The sequence below is a fragment of the Eretmochelys imbricata genome, chromosome 3 (assembly GCF_965152235.1).
Source record: "Eretmochelys imbricata isolate rEreImb1 chromosome 3, rEreImb1.hap1, whole genome shotgun sequence".
In the NCBI taxonomy this organism is placed as follows: domain Eukaryota; kingdom Metazoa; phylum Chordata; order Testudines; family Cheloniidae; genus Eretmochelys; species Eretmochelys imbricata.
Genome location: NC_135574.1, coordinates 204,898,066 through 204,913,594, shown reverse-complemented (window position 1 = coordinate 204,913,594; position 15,529 = coordinate 204,898,066). Strand labels below are relative to the sequence as shown.

General features: G+C 43.5%; 1 protein-coding gene across 1 annotated transcript in view; it reads left to right on the top strand.

Moving 5' to 3' along the window:
* SNX5 (sorting nexin 5) overlaps positions 1-12,239 on the top strand; it is a 37,596-nt gene extending 25,357 nt beyond the window's left edge. Inside the window, exons 6-13 of the mRNA XM_077814131.1 lie at positions 1,114-1,209; positions 3,576-3,681; positions 3,770-3,845; positions 5,774-5,813; positions 5,896-5,982; positions 8,355-8,514; positions 10,459-10,544; positions 11,655-12,239. Coding sequence (XP_077670257.1) covers positions 1,114-1,209; positions 3,576-3,681; positions 3,770-3,845; positions 5,774-5,813; positions 5,896-5,982; positions 8,355-8,514; positions 10,459-10,544; positions 11,655-11,705 — 702 coding nt within the window. The 3' untranslated portion in view covers positions 11,706-12,239. The remainder of the gene's footprint in view (positions 1-1,113; positions 1,210-3,575; positions 3,682-3,769; positions 3,846-5,773; positions 5,814-5,895; positions 5,983-8,354; positions 8,515-10,458; positions 10,545-11,654) is intronic.
* The last annotated feature ends 3,290 nt before the right edge of the window (positions 12,240-15,529 follow it).

Below are 15,529 nucleotides of genomic sequence, written 5' to 3'. Positions count from 1 at the left end.
AGATCATGATTTGTGTCAAACTACATTTAGATGGAAATTTGGAATTTGATTTAAAATGCATAAACAGCATTTAAAAAAGCTTTAAATAAAAGCCTTAAATGTTCTGAATATGTAAGAAGTAAGCAAGTCTTAAATTTAAGAACATTTTGATAAACTTATTCAAGCAAGCATTCCCTGTAGTTAGGGAATTGACTTGACTTTCTGGTTGTCATGTCCTTAAAGATTTTAGAACTTGTAGATCTTGTTCCCATGCTCAAGTGTGGTTTTTTAATAGACTGGGAGGTGGGGGAACAAGCTTTCAACCCCCACTTGTATTCTACACTTTGAATAAACTAGTAATTGAATCAAACTGGTTGAATACACAAAAATGAAGAAAATAATCTCTTGCACCTGTAGGAGAAGCTACTGTTAAGCTGGTTTAGCCCTTTAACAAACTTTGATTCCAGGTGCTTAGCCAGTGACTTCCTTTGAGACTTCAGCAGCAAACATACTTCTCAAATATTCTTGGTTTTAAGCATTACAGTAATTACAGGTCTTAACATAGGTTATCATAATTCAGAACTAATTTTAAATAGGATTATTTTTAAAGAAAAATGTACTTTAAATTTAAAAAAATATTTTTATCTACCCTGATAAAATTCAGCTTCAGAAAAGCCTGTGCACCTCAAACCGTATGTCTTTCTCCAGCTGTAGGGGCTCCTGTGTAACATGCCCATTACACAGCATCTCTGCTTTGTATATTCCCTCTTTATTTGGAGGGATATAAATACAAGCTATTGAAGTAAGGTGCATTTTGAATGTACCTGCAGCTATGGAAAAGACTGTTTATAATACCTTGTTCATAAACAAATTCAGCACAAAGACCAATTTAACTCCCATGTTTCCAGCAATAGTCTCCATTACAAGAAGACCTCTCTGGTGCTACAACTTGAAAACAGAAATTCTAGAAGAAACTTGAAATTCAATCACTTTAAAATATACTTAGAACTTAGTGCAGTACAAACATCACTTTGTATGGTGCAGTGACCACAGCAATACAATATTGAACTTGAAGCTTGTCAATGAACTACTTATTACTCCCCTAAAACAATCTCTTATCGTGTTGTGTTTTAGCTAAGCGTTCGGAGAAAAAATACAAAAGAAATGTTTGGTGGCTTTTTAAAAAGTATGGTGAAGAGTGCTGATGAAGTCCTCTTCTCTGGTGTGAAGGTAAGATTTGCTCCCCTTCCAACAACCATCTGATACCTTTTCACTCTTGCTTTCTACTATGTAGGATTGCTTTATTCCTGGTGCTAGGAGAAACCTACTTTGTCAAGAGTATACTCAATAACTTACCTACCTCGTATTTGCTATCCAGTCTGAAGGATCAGTTAAGCCAATCCATTGCAGAGTTGAGAGCCCTTGATTGTGTCTGAATAGGTAAAACCTGCCTGCATAGAGGAAGTACGTGACTGGCAAGGTGGGGATGAAAGCAACAAATCCCTGGGCTCCAAGGATATAAATACTGCAACTGGGCATCTAAGGAGTCAGGGTTTTTGTTTTTGTTTTTTTCCCCCTCAAAATATCTAAAGTTTCAGTACACAGTGAAGAGTCACCTAGTAATACCCTGCTAAAGAAACTGCTCTGAGTAGTTAACTCTTGGGCAGAAATGTGGTGGTGGTCTGCTGAAACTTCTGCATATCTAATAGTACTGGAATACCTCCAATCAGCTCCAGAAACCAGTACACCCCACTGAAGGGCTGTTGGGAATCGTTTCAGCAAAACATACAAGACAGCCTGTTGTGGTACCAGGGACTGTGCACTGGTATGAACTCCTTTCCTCTCTGATTCAACCCATTCATGCTGTAGGAAGTGCTAGTACTTTGAGAAGGGTAATCTCCTCTTTCCCCAGATTTAGGAACACCAGCAAGTATTACACTGTAACTCAACTCAATCTCTAGTTACAGCCCAGTATCTAAACTCCAGAGAAAGCTAGTAAAGAATTTCCAAGGGCTGCCTTCAATTTGCCATAACTACTACCAGTATGCCAGATAATCTCATCACCAGTCTGGTCTCAGACCAGGAACAAATGATGTTGGTGGCACTGATTTTCCTCCTCCTTTTGGCCTTGTCCAAAGGCCATTCAGCAGCACTCAAATTGCTGGACTTCTCCACAACATTAAATATAGACTGCCATGGAATCGTAATGTCCCACCTCAAACACAGCAAGGGTTAGTGGGATGATTGGGATAGCTTCACTGATTCTCCTGTGTGTACAGCCAGACTTGTGGTGGTCACCTGCTCCTCTCCAAGTGCTGACTCTGAGCAGTTGCATCACACACACACACACACACACACACACACACACACACACACACACTAAATAGTGGCCTACAATGGCAGCAAGATGGAGGGCACCAGTTGGATCCTCTTTATATCACAAGCACGTAGCACCTCCCAGCTATCCAGGGATTTGGCTGAGATTTGAACCAGCATAAAGAACTGCCAGCTGAAGATGTGTCCTGGGAAGGACACCGTGGTGCTGTTTAGCAAGTTCTTTGGAAGTGCTCCCTTCTTGCTCACTGTAATAAGCTCCACTGAAGGGATCTGCTCTGCTCTTTCTGATTAAGATGGTCTGAAATCTGTTCTCCTGGACTCACTGCTTCTGACTAAACAAAGTTGACCTGGTCTTCCATGGGTAAATTAGTTTCCAATCTTCGTTTGCAAAACTCTACATGGGGATGATGGCTGGTACCTGAAGGACAGCCTTGCCCTGCCAAGCCACAACACAACCTCTCATGATAGCTGCATTCCATTAGAACAGTGGTCACCAATCCATTGATTGCAATCAACTGGTCAATCCTGGGGACTCTCCCAGTTGATCATGAGCTCTGGCCATGGCAGTGCAGTGGGGCTGCTGCTAAGGCAGACTCCCTGCCTGCCGTGGCCCCATGCTTCTCCTGGAAGCAGCCAGCACAGGCCCTGGTGGGTGAGGTAGGGAAGCAGGGGTCTCCACATGCTGCTCCTGCCTGCAAGTGCCGCTCCTGCAGCTCCCATTGGCTACAGTTTCCCATTCCCAGCCAATGGGAGCTCTGGGAGAGGTGTCTGCAGAAAGTGGCAGGGCCAGGGGCCCTTTAGCCCCTTCCAGGAGCAGCGTGGGGTAGGCAGGGAGCGACCCAAAGTGCCACCCAGGGGGAGTAGCACCCCAGCCCTGTGCCCCCTCCCAGAGCCTGCACCCCCTCCTGCACCAACACGCTCAGCCCAGAGCCCCCTCCCACACTGCAAACCCCCCAGCCCAGAGCCTGCACCCCCTCATGAACCCCAGCCCAGTGAGTGAGGGTGGGGGAGAGCAAACAATGGAGAGGGGGGTCCCTCATCACTTCTGCATAAAAAGGAAACTTCTTTTTTAAGCAGCTTTGGCTGTTTCATTGTGTATACTATGAAGGGGAGGCTAGAAATGTGTAGCCACACTTAATGACAAGATTCACTACATAGGGGCTAAGGTTTAAAGTCTCTTACCGAACTCATTGGTAAATGAAGGAGATGCTCCTGCTCTAGCCGTGCCATTGGTCTAACAGATCATATTCTCTTTTCAGGAGGTGGATGACTTCTTTGAGCAAGAGAAGATTTTTCTTGTAAACTACTACAACAGAATCAAGGATGCATGCACAAAAGCAGATAAGATGACAAGATCCCATAAAAGTGAACTTTATTTATACAAACCTTTTCTAGGTAATCTCCGTGTATGTCACTAGAGACAAAACTGAAAGCCTTGTCCTTGTTCCTGCAGATGTTGCAGATGACTATATCCACACTTCAGCTTGCTTGAACAGCCTGGCTTTAGAAGAGCCCACAGTCACTAAAAAGTAAGCAAACCCGCTAATTCCGTGAATACCTGATCTTGGACTTCTGTGTGCAGCACTCTAATTGTAATTGTTACACAATAAACTGAACCCTGGCTTTGTCTGAGGTCCCCTCCTTGGTAATTAATATCTCTAGTGTTTTTATTTCTGTTTTTTTAATGGTGCTATCAATATGGCACACTTAACTTTTTTTTTAGCTGCATATCCAGTTCCACTTAATGTTTTTAAATAGAATCCTAGTTGAATCCAGCAGATTTGGACTCTTGGTGCATAGGATGTCTTACCAAGTTTTAGTCTTCTAGAATCATAGAACTGGAAGGGACTTCGAGAGGTCATCTAGGCCAGTCCCCTGCACTCAAGGCAGGACTAAGTATTATCTAGACCATCCCCGATAGGTGTTTGTCCAACCTGCTCTTAAAAATCCCCAATGATGGCGATTCTACCACCTCCCTAGGCAATCTATTCCAGTGCTTAACTACTCTGACAAGAAGGTTTTTTTTTCCTAATGTCCAACCTACACCACCCTTGCTGCAATTTAAGCCCATTGCTTCTTGTCCTATCCTTGGATGTTAAGAACAATTTTTCTCCCTCCTCCTTGTAACAACTTTTTATGTACTCGAAAACTGTCCCCTGTCTTCTCTTCTCCAGATTAAACAAATCCAGTTTTTTCAGTCTTCCCTCATCGGTCATGTTTTCTAGACCTTTAATCGTTTTTGTTGCTCTTTCCTGGACTTTCTCCAATTTGTCTACATCTTTCCTGAAATGCAGTGCCCAGAACTGGACACAATACTCCAGTTGCAGCCTAATCAGCAGAGTAGAGCGGAAGAATTACTTGTGTCTTGCTTACAGTACTCCTGCTAATACATGCCAGAATGATGTTTGTGTGTGGTGGGTTTTTTCTTTTCAACAGTGTTGACTCATACCTTGTGATCCACTATGACCCCCAGATCCCTTTCTGCAGTACTCCTTCCTACGCAGTCATTTCCCCTTTTGTATGCATTATACAAAATGTTATAGAAGCCCTGTCTAACATAACTAAGTTTGTACCCTGTGCATGACAAGCTTGCCTGTAAATGTGGCATGTGTCCACACATGGCCAATACTCATGGTGGCAACTCACTATGTATGTCCTTTGCCTGGAGCCTGTAGTCTGACACATGACTGTCTTCTGGTGATGTCAGAATTTTTAGTGTAGAAGGGACCCTGACTACATGTAAACAGGTTGGCCAGTCTTCCTTCTTCCTAGCTCCTGAGTACATCGCACTAGAGTACATGGCCCTTAAGACATCTAGAGGAGCAGCCACAATGTGAGACTTCCTATATGCTGTTAAGGTGCCTGGGATAGCTATCGGTATCTTCCCAGAATACACCGATACCATTCATTGGGCGTTTGTGGGTTTGGACAAACACTGACTGACTTATAATTATGTCTATACCGAGGCTCTTTTCTCAATGCAAGTCAGCGATTTGTTAATTTATCAGGCCAGCTTTCTCTGGGAGAGAACAGTTAGTTATGTTTACGAGGCCTGAAGGACTTGCATAAGTAAGTGTGGCGCAATGCAAAATATCCACGTCAAAGTGGTGTCCTGTAAGCATTGTTAAACTCTTCTTTGTGGCTCTAGAGCATAAAGACAAGCCCATTGGAACAAAGCTTACAAGTTGGGTAGATTCTCATAAGTAGGTTAAAGCTAAAAGCTCCTTGCCATATTATCACAATGTCTTCATTTTCAGTCCTGATGCATTTTCTTACCTGTACTTGAATTTCCTCATTCAAATAAGGACTTGTCTAAACCTGCACCATACCAGTATACAAACTTGTGTAGGTTTCTGCTCTAATGGTAACTAATCTGGTGTTAAGTGCTACATTACAGATTTCCATGAAGTATAAATAAAATGATTTTGTCCTTTGTGCTTTTTTCTTTTCTGTTTAGGTACTTGTTGAAAGTTGCTGAGCTCTTTGAAAAACTGAGGGTAAGAGCTTCTTTGAAGAGCTGTAAATCTAGGTTTTGTTGTCTCTTGTTACATCATTCCTATCTACTCCTTTCTTCTGTAGAAGGTAGAGAGTCGTGTGTCGTCAGACGAAGACTTAAAGCTGTCTGAACTGTTAAGATACTACATGCTCAACATAGAAGCAGCAAAGGTGAGCCACTTCTACTAAAGCTCGTCCTGTATTATTCACTGAGCTTAGTAACTTAATTATTAACTTGCTATTTAGGACATGAGCTTGTGCATACATTTTTCCAAAAAAACCCCACAACAAGGAATACAGCCTGAGTGTCTCTCCATGTCCCCACCCTTGTGCCTGGAAAAATAGACATGCTGTGCATGTTTTCTGGGCTTTAATCCAGAGGAATCGAGTAGGGAAGTTCAGAGCAAAGTGAGGGGACCCTTGACAAGCTGCCACTCCTCCCTCCAAAACCAAGGGGCTGCTAGCTGACAGCTTACATAGTTTAGCAATTGCAGTCAGATGGGGAGACTCTCAAGAAGTCAAAACTCTCTCCCTTTTTTTTTAACCACTTAATGTAAGAGAACAGATCTTCAAGGTAGGAGGTCAAGTCTACCAGCCATTTTAGTTTGTCTCCAAAAAAAAAAATCCTTCAGGTTTCCTTTTGGATTGTGTTTTGCAACATTTTTTTTTAAATCTTAGTTTGTAAGATGATCAGACCATAAGCAGCTGTACCAACTTGAGTCTTGTTTTTTGCCTTTAATTGCAACAATCTCAGGTTGGATATTCAGTGTGCTTTCATGACAAAAGGCTGTTACAATCTTCCCCTAAGCTTTTGACTGACACATGGTGGGACTGGATGACAGGATGGATCATTCGATTGCCATCCATTCCCTTGGAAGCATTTGGCATTGGCCACTGTCAGAAGACAGGATACTGGGCTCGACGGATCATTAGTCTGACTCAGCATGACTGTTTTTATGCTCTAAGTCCCCTGAGGGTATGTCTACACAGCAAAGAAAAAAAACCTCTGTCTGGCCTGTGCTAGCTGACTCAGGCATGCAGGGCTCAAGCTGCAGGGCTCTTTCATTGCTGTGTAGATTTCCAGGCTTGGGCTGGAGCCCAAGCTTTAGGACCCTTTGTGATGGGAGGGTCCTAGAACTTGACTTCTAGACTTGGGCTGGAAACCTACACAGCAATAGAAGAGCCCTGTGAGCCTGAATTGGCTGGCCTGTGCCAGCCATGGGTTTCTTTGCTGTGTAGACCTACCATGAGCTGTCACCACTTCCATAAAGCTCTAGGGTGGGACTTTCAGAAGTGCTTAAGTGTAGTCCTAATCCTGCTCCCATTCAAGTAATGGTAAACCCACAGAGTTCATAGATTCATAGATATTTAGGTCAGAAGGGACCATTATGATCATCTAGTCTGACCTCCTGCACAACGCAGGCCACAGAATTTCACCCACCCACTACTGCAATAAACCTCTCACCTATGTCTGTGCTACTGAAGTCCTCAAATCGTGGTTTAAAGACTTCAAGGAGTAGAGAATCCTCCAGCAAGTGACCCGTGTCCCATGCTACAGAGGAAGGCGAAAAACCTCCAGGGCCTCTTCCAATCTGCCCTCGGGAGAGACTAACTCAGCACTGAGTTCTTTCAAAAACCACACCCTTCATGTTTAAGATTAAAAATGGCACCTGCCTCCTACCACTTCTCATTGCTTTGTCATGGATTTGGTGTAGAGTTCAGATTCCATTAGATCAGGTTTATGGTGGGACCTTCCATGTACCTTTGAGAGCAAACTTTATTGCTGGTCAGTGTTCCATTCTGATCATACAGGTGATTTTATGAAAGAGGGTGCCACACTGGGCTGGAGAAGATAGAAACCCTAGTATAGCTGGTGGTTTGCGTCAGGCTTGTACCATGGTGTGTGTGGAGTATAATGAATGTTACTCCATTGGCTCATTCAGAGAAGTGCAATTCAAACACTCTAGCCACTCTGGCCTCAGTATCCTTTGTAGTTTTACAGGGCATTGTTGTTGCCTTATAACAATTCTGTTGTACAAAATAGTGTTCTGTAAAGTATTTCTAGATTAGTTTAAATACAGTGCTAGTGTATCTCTAGGTGCTTAAGGAGTGACATTAATGGCTTCAGAAAGTCCTGCCTAATCCTCCTTGAGCAGAATTCTATCCAAGATATGGATGCTTGTAAGGAAGGAAAGGCAACCCCAAGGTTCTTAAGATGTGGATAAAATTGGTTAGGATGAAGGAGAGAGGGACAGTAGCTTAACATTTTAAAATAAGTGTAAAGTGACTCTCCTGGAGCATCTACTGTAGGCGTCCATAAATATCTGCTCTTGAACTGCAAAGCTACTTTCAGTCTTTTATGTGCTTTGAAGAAAAAGAGGTAGGATAAGTGCTCTGCTGGCTTATAAGTACAGTTTGTGTGAGGCTTATTGCTTGCCTTGCTCTGTAACCAAAGCACAGAATCCAGAACCAATTTCTCTAGATGCTGTTGATATAAATAAGAGTAACATCTGACTACTCTTTTTTTATTTATTTTTTTAAAGGATCTCCTATACAGACGTACCCGGAGTCTTGCAGACTATGAAAATTCAAACAAAGCCCTGGACAAAGCTAGATTGAAAAGTAAAGATGTCAGACTGGCAGAAGCACATCAGCAAGACTGCTGTCAGAAGTTTGAGAAGCTTTCAGAGTCTGCAAAGGAAGGTGCAAACATCATTACCACGCACTAAATTCCATTGATCCTCTGCATCCTTCCAAGGCCTCTTAGAGGGAATTTCTCCATAGTAACTCCACAGAGCACTGTGGTCCACAGCTCACTCAGAAGTCCCATTTCTCCTAACTCTTCTCTCTAGACTAGCAGGCTTTCTGAGTAAGATAGTGAAGTGAACTAGTTTTACATCACATGGACAAGTCTCAGCATCCCAAAATATTCCTTTTTAATAATTGGTGACCTCAATTAAATGTTCAGTCATCTGGTGTTCTTCAAACTCAGCAGATCATTGTAATACTGAAGAAGGAACGGGCCTGTTCTTATGCTGCTTTTATGGTCCTGTTTTTCTTTTGGGTTGAAGCTTTTTGTTCTTGCTATCTCCCTCCCCCAAGGGTAACTTTGGAACTAAATCCCTTCAGCTATGCGAAGTCAAGATGCCCGAATGGGTGTAGATCAGTGGTCCATTTAGAGCATTATTTGAGTCATAGCCGTCTGGTGTGAGAGGTATCTAATGGAAAACAAGGTGAAACTTTTCTGATCAGAGTCCAAGCACGCTAGTAAAACATGCAAGAGGAAAGTGGTCTTGGTCCCAACAATCCCTGCTCCCAAGGCTGTTCTTCTGGCTAGGAGGGGCATTCTAGGGCAGAGCTTACAGGTCAGCTATCCCCTCACGGGACCATCTGTATACCTTTTGCACAAGGGCAGGAGTGATCTGGGAACGCACATGCTGTTGGCCAGAATGTAAATGTACATGACTGCAGCTTCTCTTGTGGCCAAATAATACAGTCAGAGAACTGCACATGCCACGTCAGGAGTACAGGACTGAAATGTCACATCTGGAGTAACTCTTCTGAAGAGTCTGACAGAAAAAAGCCTTGACTTTCATAAAAATCAGTTAAGGATCTCTAAGCACGTTGCAAAGTACTAACTTTGCATAAAAGTTCCTGTAGTACTGCAGCATGAATGACTAAAACTCTGGCTACTCTAATAACCTACTGCACATTGCATTCAACCACTGCTATTTAGGAGTATGTACATAAGTCTAGAGTAGTGTGCTTTTCTTAAAGCAGAAACCAGTTGACTCCCCTTTCTGCTGGACTATCTAGAGTATCTAGTCAATGTCTCTCTAACTTAATCCTTTCATTTATTTCCCCAATCTTTTGTGTATGCTAGGGATTCTGCAAAGATGTTAGGTTCCTACTCCAGACAGCTTAATCTAGGGCTAAGCACGCAAGGGATGAGGGAAGGGATGCAAATACGTAAGCAGATGAGGTGAACGAAGCGCTGTCTAGTGGGTGCTGTGTTTGGGGGGGGCTCCATGCTTCGTGGTGGGTTCTCTTGTGCTTTTAGAATGTCTGGCAGTCCAGCAATGGGTAGTCCCTCTTGCCTGACCTACCTCCATGCAGAGAGGTGTGACCCATTGTCTGCCAGCCATTCCAAGTACCTTCCTAGATCAGGTAAGCGACACTTTCCCTCTGCTGATTCCTTACATGTGGAGTCAGCCCCACGTTAAGCAGGGTTTAAATGGGGGCAGTTCCCTTTTTCCTGTGGTACAATCCTAGAGTCAGTCTCCTTGGGCTGTTGTACAGGTGCCACTCTATTGCTTTTATACTCTCCTTCTAGGAGGAAACGAGGCTGTAGGGCTATTCCTTGGGTCTACTCTCCAGAACTTCAATTCCCTGGGCACACTATCCTTCAGAGGAGGAGCTAGGCAGGGGTATCAAACTTGTTCTGAGTGCTGAATGCTGCTTGTAGTCTGAATCACACTAGGATGGCTTGACTTGCAACCATAAGAAAGTAAACTTGGCCAATAAAAACCCTGAGTTTGGCAGACTGATACCGTGTGCAGTGAGGGTGGGGAGTACAGGGCAGGTCCTTATGTTCCCTGCTTCTCCAGAATTTAATGTTCATATATTCCCACCCTCCTGTGTTTGTAGAACTGATCAGCTTCAAGCGGAAGAGAATAGCAGCCTTTCGTAAAAATCTAATTGAAATGGCTGAGCTGGAAATCAAGCATGCAAAGGTAAGCGCGCTCTTTCCCTAATGTAGAAAGTGCATGGCTGCAATGCCACGTCTGGGACCACGTAAACTGACAAACCTTTTCCCTGATGAAATTTCTTTTTACTCTGGTTGCACATTAGAGGATTGTTCTTTCCTTTGAAAAGCTAAGAAATTACATTTTTAAACCTTTTGAAAAATTCAGTTTGAGTCAAGTCCTAAAACTAGGAAAAGCCAGATTGGTTTGGCCCCTGTGTGTATGATAGTCTTTAATTACATGATTGAAAAAGTTAGTATGCAACAGGCCTCTGCCTTATTCTGTGTGCAGGATGGAGGATGCTCAGGTATTGAATACCCAGTGCGGATAATGAGGCTGCTTGAAGGACCCCTGCCTCATTTGCTGGAGTAATTGAAAGGTGTAGAGAATGCTACAGGAAGAAGATAGGACCCAGTTCTCCTGGGTCTCTTCCACAGACTCTGTGCTGCTGCCCAATCACTTAAATTCAGAGGTGGCCACTGTGTTCCTCGTCTTCTGAGAGCCCAACTTGAGACACCTCAGCACTCAGACCTCCAAATAGTCCATGGGAGCTGCAAATGCTCAGTACCTCTGAATAATCAGACTGCGGGTATCTCATGTAGGGCATTAATCATTCAGGCACCCACAGTTAGTGGACACTTGCAAATCCTGGCCTTGAATCTCCCTGCCCCTCCATTCCCCAGCTGTAAAATGGGGATGGTACCTCCTCTCACAAGTTGCACAGAAGATCTTGGAAATACTTGTTTTATAGTGAGCACTGAATGAGATGGGCCCTGTGGGTGGAGGAGGATAGTATGTGGTCTCATAATTAAGGACTATATATGCACACTTCAAGGGGCAGAATTAACATTGCACAAGCAACCTTACTTTTGGTACTTCCTAACTTGATTGCTTGTCTGTGCAACTTTAGCATCCTTCTAGTGGTCTTTGTAGTGATGATACTAAATGTAGCTTTCAGACAAAGTACAGAAAATTCAGCTTTTCCATTTCTGAGAACATCAAAACTGCTAAGTTCACTTGTTTCTGGAGTGAGAATTGATTTGGTGCCTGTTTTTGATCCCATGCTTCTCACTCAGAATTAACTGTCTTCCCTTCCAGAACAGTGTCTCTCTCCTGCAAAGCTGCATTGACTTGTTCAAGAACAACTAAAGCGCCTTAATGTGAAAACAGCATCAGTTGCACTCAACAACCATGGGAAAATTTATATTTAGCTTGACTTCATTAGGTTAAAATATATAAATACACTGTTTCAAACATTTTGTTTGACTAATACTTAATCATGTTGATGCCAATGTATTGGCTTCCAGGGTAGAAATGAAATCTGAATTGCATATGAATTACTTGGATGTAGCTAATTTCTTGTTGAGAGTTAATATCTCAAGGTAAGCAAAAAAGTACAAGTACTAGATTCCAGAATGTTGACCAGTTTTCTAATGATAAAAAGGGGCAATTCTTTCCAAGAGTGACACGTGAATGAAATCAAGGTGGTATTGCAATCTGTCTCTAGCCTAAACCATGTCAAAGAAGTTCATATTTGGGAGGGTCTTATGTACATTCTTAAGCAATTTTATAAGGTAAAATACATTCCACTTCATAGATTTCTACTACAGTGTATTTTGGATTTCTATAACTACATTCAGTATTTGTACACTCAGCAAAAATAAAGATGTCTAATACTGTGAAGTGTGTTTCTATAAACTAAATGGCCTTGTATAATAGACCATTTGTATATGGGATTTAAACCCCCCAAGTAGTTTAGGGGAAAATTGTTTTCATATCATGAAAAGCTGTTATACACTGAATATCATTCTAACCTGAGATTGTTGCAATTAGAAGGCAACAACAAGACTGAAATTGGTACAGCTGCTTATGGTCTGATTACCTTTTTACAAACTAAGATTTTTACAAAATGTTGCACAATGCAATCCAATAGGAAACCTGAAGGGTTTTTTTGAGACTCTTGAACTAAAATGGCTGGTAGACTTGACCTCCTGCCTTGAAGATCTGCTTTCTTGCTGTACTTTGCATCCTGGCACTTTCCTTTCCTCTAACAGGTAGCTGAGCTCAGGTTGGCTGTCATAAAGAAATACAACATCTTGGTAGGTTTCAGAGTAGCAGCCATGTTAGTCTGTATCCGCAAAAAGAAAAGGAGTACTTGTGGCACTGTAGAGACTAACAAATTTATTTGAGCATAAGCTTTTGTGAGCTACGCTTATGCTCAAATTTGTTAGCCTCTAAGGTGCCACAAGTATTCCTTAACATCTTGGTATGCTCAGGATGGCAGGTGGACTGGGTATTGTTAATGCAAGCATAGGCAAACTGATCTCTCATGGGACAGCCTTCTGTAAACAGCTGAATTTCATTATTTCACCGTATTCTTTGTGCTTGTGTAGTGCTTTTCATCAGAGTGCTCCAAGTGCTCTTTACAAAAGAGCAATATCACTGTCCCCATTTTACAGATGGGGAAACTAAGGCATGGAGCTATGATACGCCTTGCCCACTGTCCTCCAACAGGCAAGTGGCAGAGATGGGAAGAGGAACCCAGGTCTCAAGAGTTCCAATCCAGTAGCTTTAAATTAATCAGTCACCACATGACCTAAGCAGGATCATTTTAGCTGGGCAGTAAAAGTGTGGCCCTGTCTAAAAAGCAGTTTGGTAACCATATAACTAGCCACACTCCTCCTCCCCCTGCTCAGTTGCTACATCCTGTTCTTGTGTCCCTGCCTCCGTCCAGCATTAGTCCTTTCACCTTTCCAAGATGGGTGGAATCTAACCCAACAGGCAGTCCAGTGGATCTGCTCTGTTGCTTGTCCTATAGCAGGACTGCGGCCTTGTTCCAGGTGCTGCCTTAAGACAGGGTTTTGCCCTGAAGAGTTTGCAGCCTGACAGGATGGGTTAAGTAGGTGTAGCACTGCTGGGAGGGGGGTATAGGAAAGGATAAGCCAAGTCCTAAAATGGGCAAAGTATACATCTGTGTACACCTTCTTTTTAAAGAAGGAAAATAGACTTGCCTGGTTGGTGCTGGCTTATGAATGTAGAGGCTGAGTAGTCTCTCAAAGCCTGCTTTACACTTCTTATAAACTCAGGGTTTCATTACACACCTGTCATCAGTAAAACACTAAGGCGTATCCACTACACCTCCTGTAGCCACAGTTCATCTAGCTGCAGATGTTTTGCCACCTGTTTAATTGGCTAGTGTCTGGCTCTGGTAAGAGCTGAAGTTGCTTGCTTCTGACCTTGTCCAAGAGGTTTCCTGGGAAGAGGGCCAATAGCACTACCCCCAGTGTATCTCTGCTTTTCAGTAGTGGTTTGGTCTAAACCTTTCTCCAGTCCTCTCCTGCGTGGGTTCCTGCTGTGGATTTAAGAAAACACTACACTGGCCTCTTTGCTTACCCAGGAAAGAGGTGGGATAATCTTTAGCAAGAACTAATACTTAAAACTGTAGGTCTAAGTGAATCAGTGGTGTCAGTAATTGTCTAGATCTGGTGGGTTTTATCCAGTTGGTTCATGTCAAAATAGTAAACACCGTTGCAGTAGCATTGCTCATCACCATGGTGATGAGCATTTCTCTCAGGCTCTGGCGTGAGTACAATTTGGTTACAGGATCCTGTCTGTTTCTTCTGCCCAGATCACTGATCAGCCTAAACCATATAGGGTCTCTGTCCTCAGCTTCTTCCTATGGTAAAAGCTACAGCTGTCCAATGCTCTTTCCCATCAGTTAGATTTGGGATGGGGTTTCCTGTCTCAAGTTTGGGTATATTTCATGCTCCATTGTGACTTAGGCCTATGTCTACAGTAGCATTTACGTAGGCAAAACTCTTGTCGCTCAGGGGTGTGAAAGAACCCCCCCCCCAGGGCAAAATAAATTTTGCCAGCATAAGTGCTCCTGTGCACAGTGCTACGTTGGCAGGAGAGACTCCCACTGACATGACTGCTGTTCGTTGAGCTGGTTTTATTGTCCGGGAGAGCTCTTCCGTCAGCATAATGAAGCTATATGAGCAATCTTACAGTGATGCAGCTTGTAAGTGTACACATGGCCTTAGACAAAGCCTAAAGGTCATGGCCTGTCTTGGCCGCACATCGTCTAAAGCAGGGACCCCTTGCTTTGAAGATTTATATGGTTTGCAACAGCTTTCCAAGCTCCCAGCCCACAGGTAGTTCATCTGGGCCACCTCTTGCAACAGGGGGGCATGACTGTCAGAACTGACAACGGGGCTTTGGGTGGCAGAATTTGTAGCAGTCTGTACTGCTTTCTCCCTTGTGCTCGTGGTGATCAGTGATCTGTTTGAAAACCCATGTGTCCCACCAGCTGACAGCCTAGAGCCAGTGAAATACGAGCCTGACAAAGGTACCTTGAAACACGTCTGTCACCAGCTGAATTGTGGGGCCAGTGGAAAAACAGAATTAGCAGGAAAAGTAGCTATTGGCTGGCCATGTTGTCTTTCTGTAACCACCTTATTTTCTGAAATAATATCCCTCCCTTCTCAAAACCTGCAAGCAATAGTTCCTGGACTTGAGTGGGGCCCTTCCTGGTCTGAATGGGTGCTGGGCTGCCAGATGACTTGCCTACTGCCCCATAGTCCTCAAGGGAAGTGGTCCATTGCAGATCAGGCTGTGGGTCTACCCTGAGCTGCCTCTGTCCACCTTCAGCGGTCTGGTGGCCAGCAGTTTGGCTGGAAGAAGTGAGTACAGTATATTCAGTGACTCTGCAGAGAGTAATAGCAGCCAGCAGAGGATGCTATTGTATTTTTTTTCTTTTTTTTTTTTTTTCTGAGAGCAGCCGCATCTTGAGAGGTGCGTGTGCGGTAGCTCGCAGATGCTCTGTGCTCCCAAACCTCACTCCATATACTGTATGTACCTATAGGGAGGGAGCTGACCGGCTTTCAAGCCAGTGAAGGACACTAGTTCTCCAGCAAATACCCATTGGATGCTCCTGGCTGAGCCTGGTGGCTACTGACCTGATGGCCATAGTG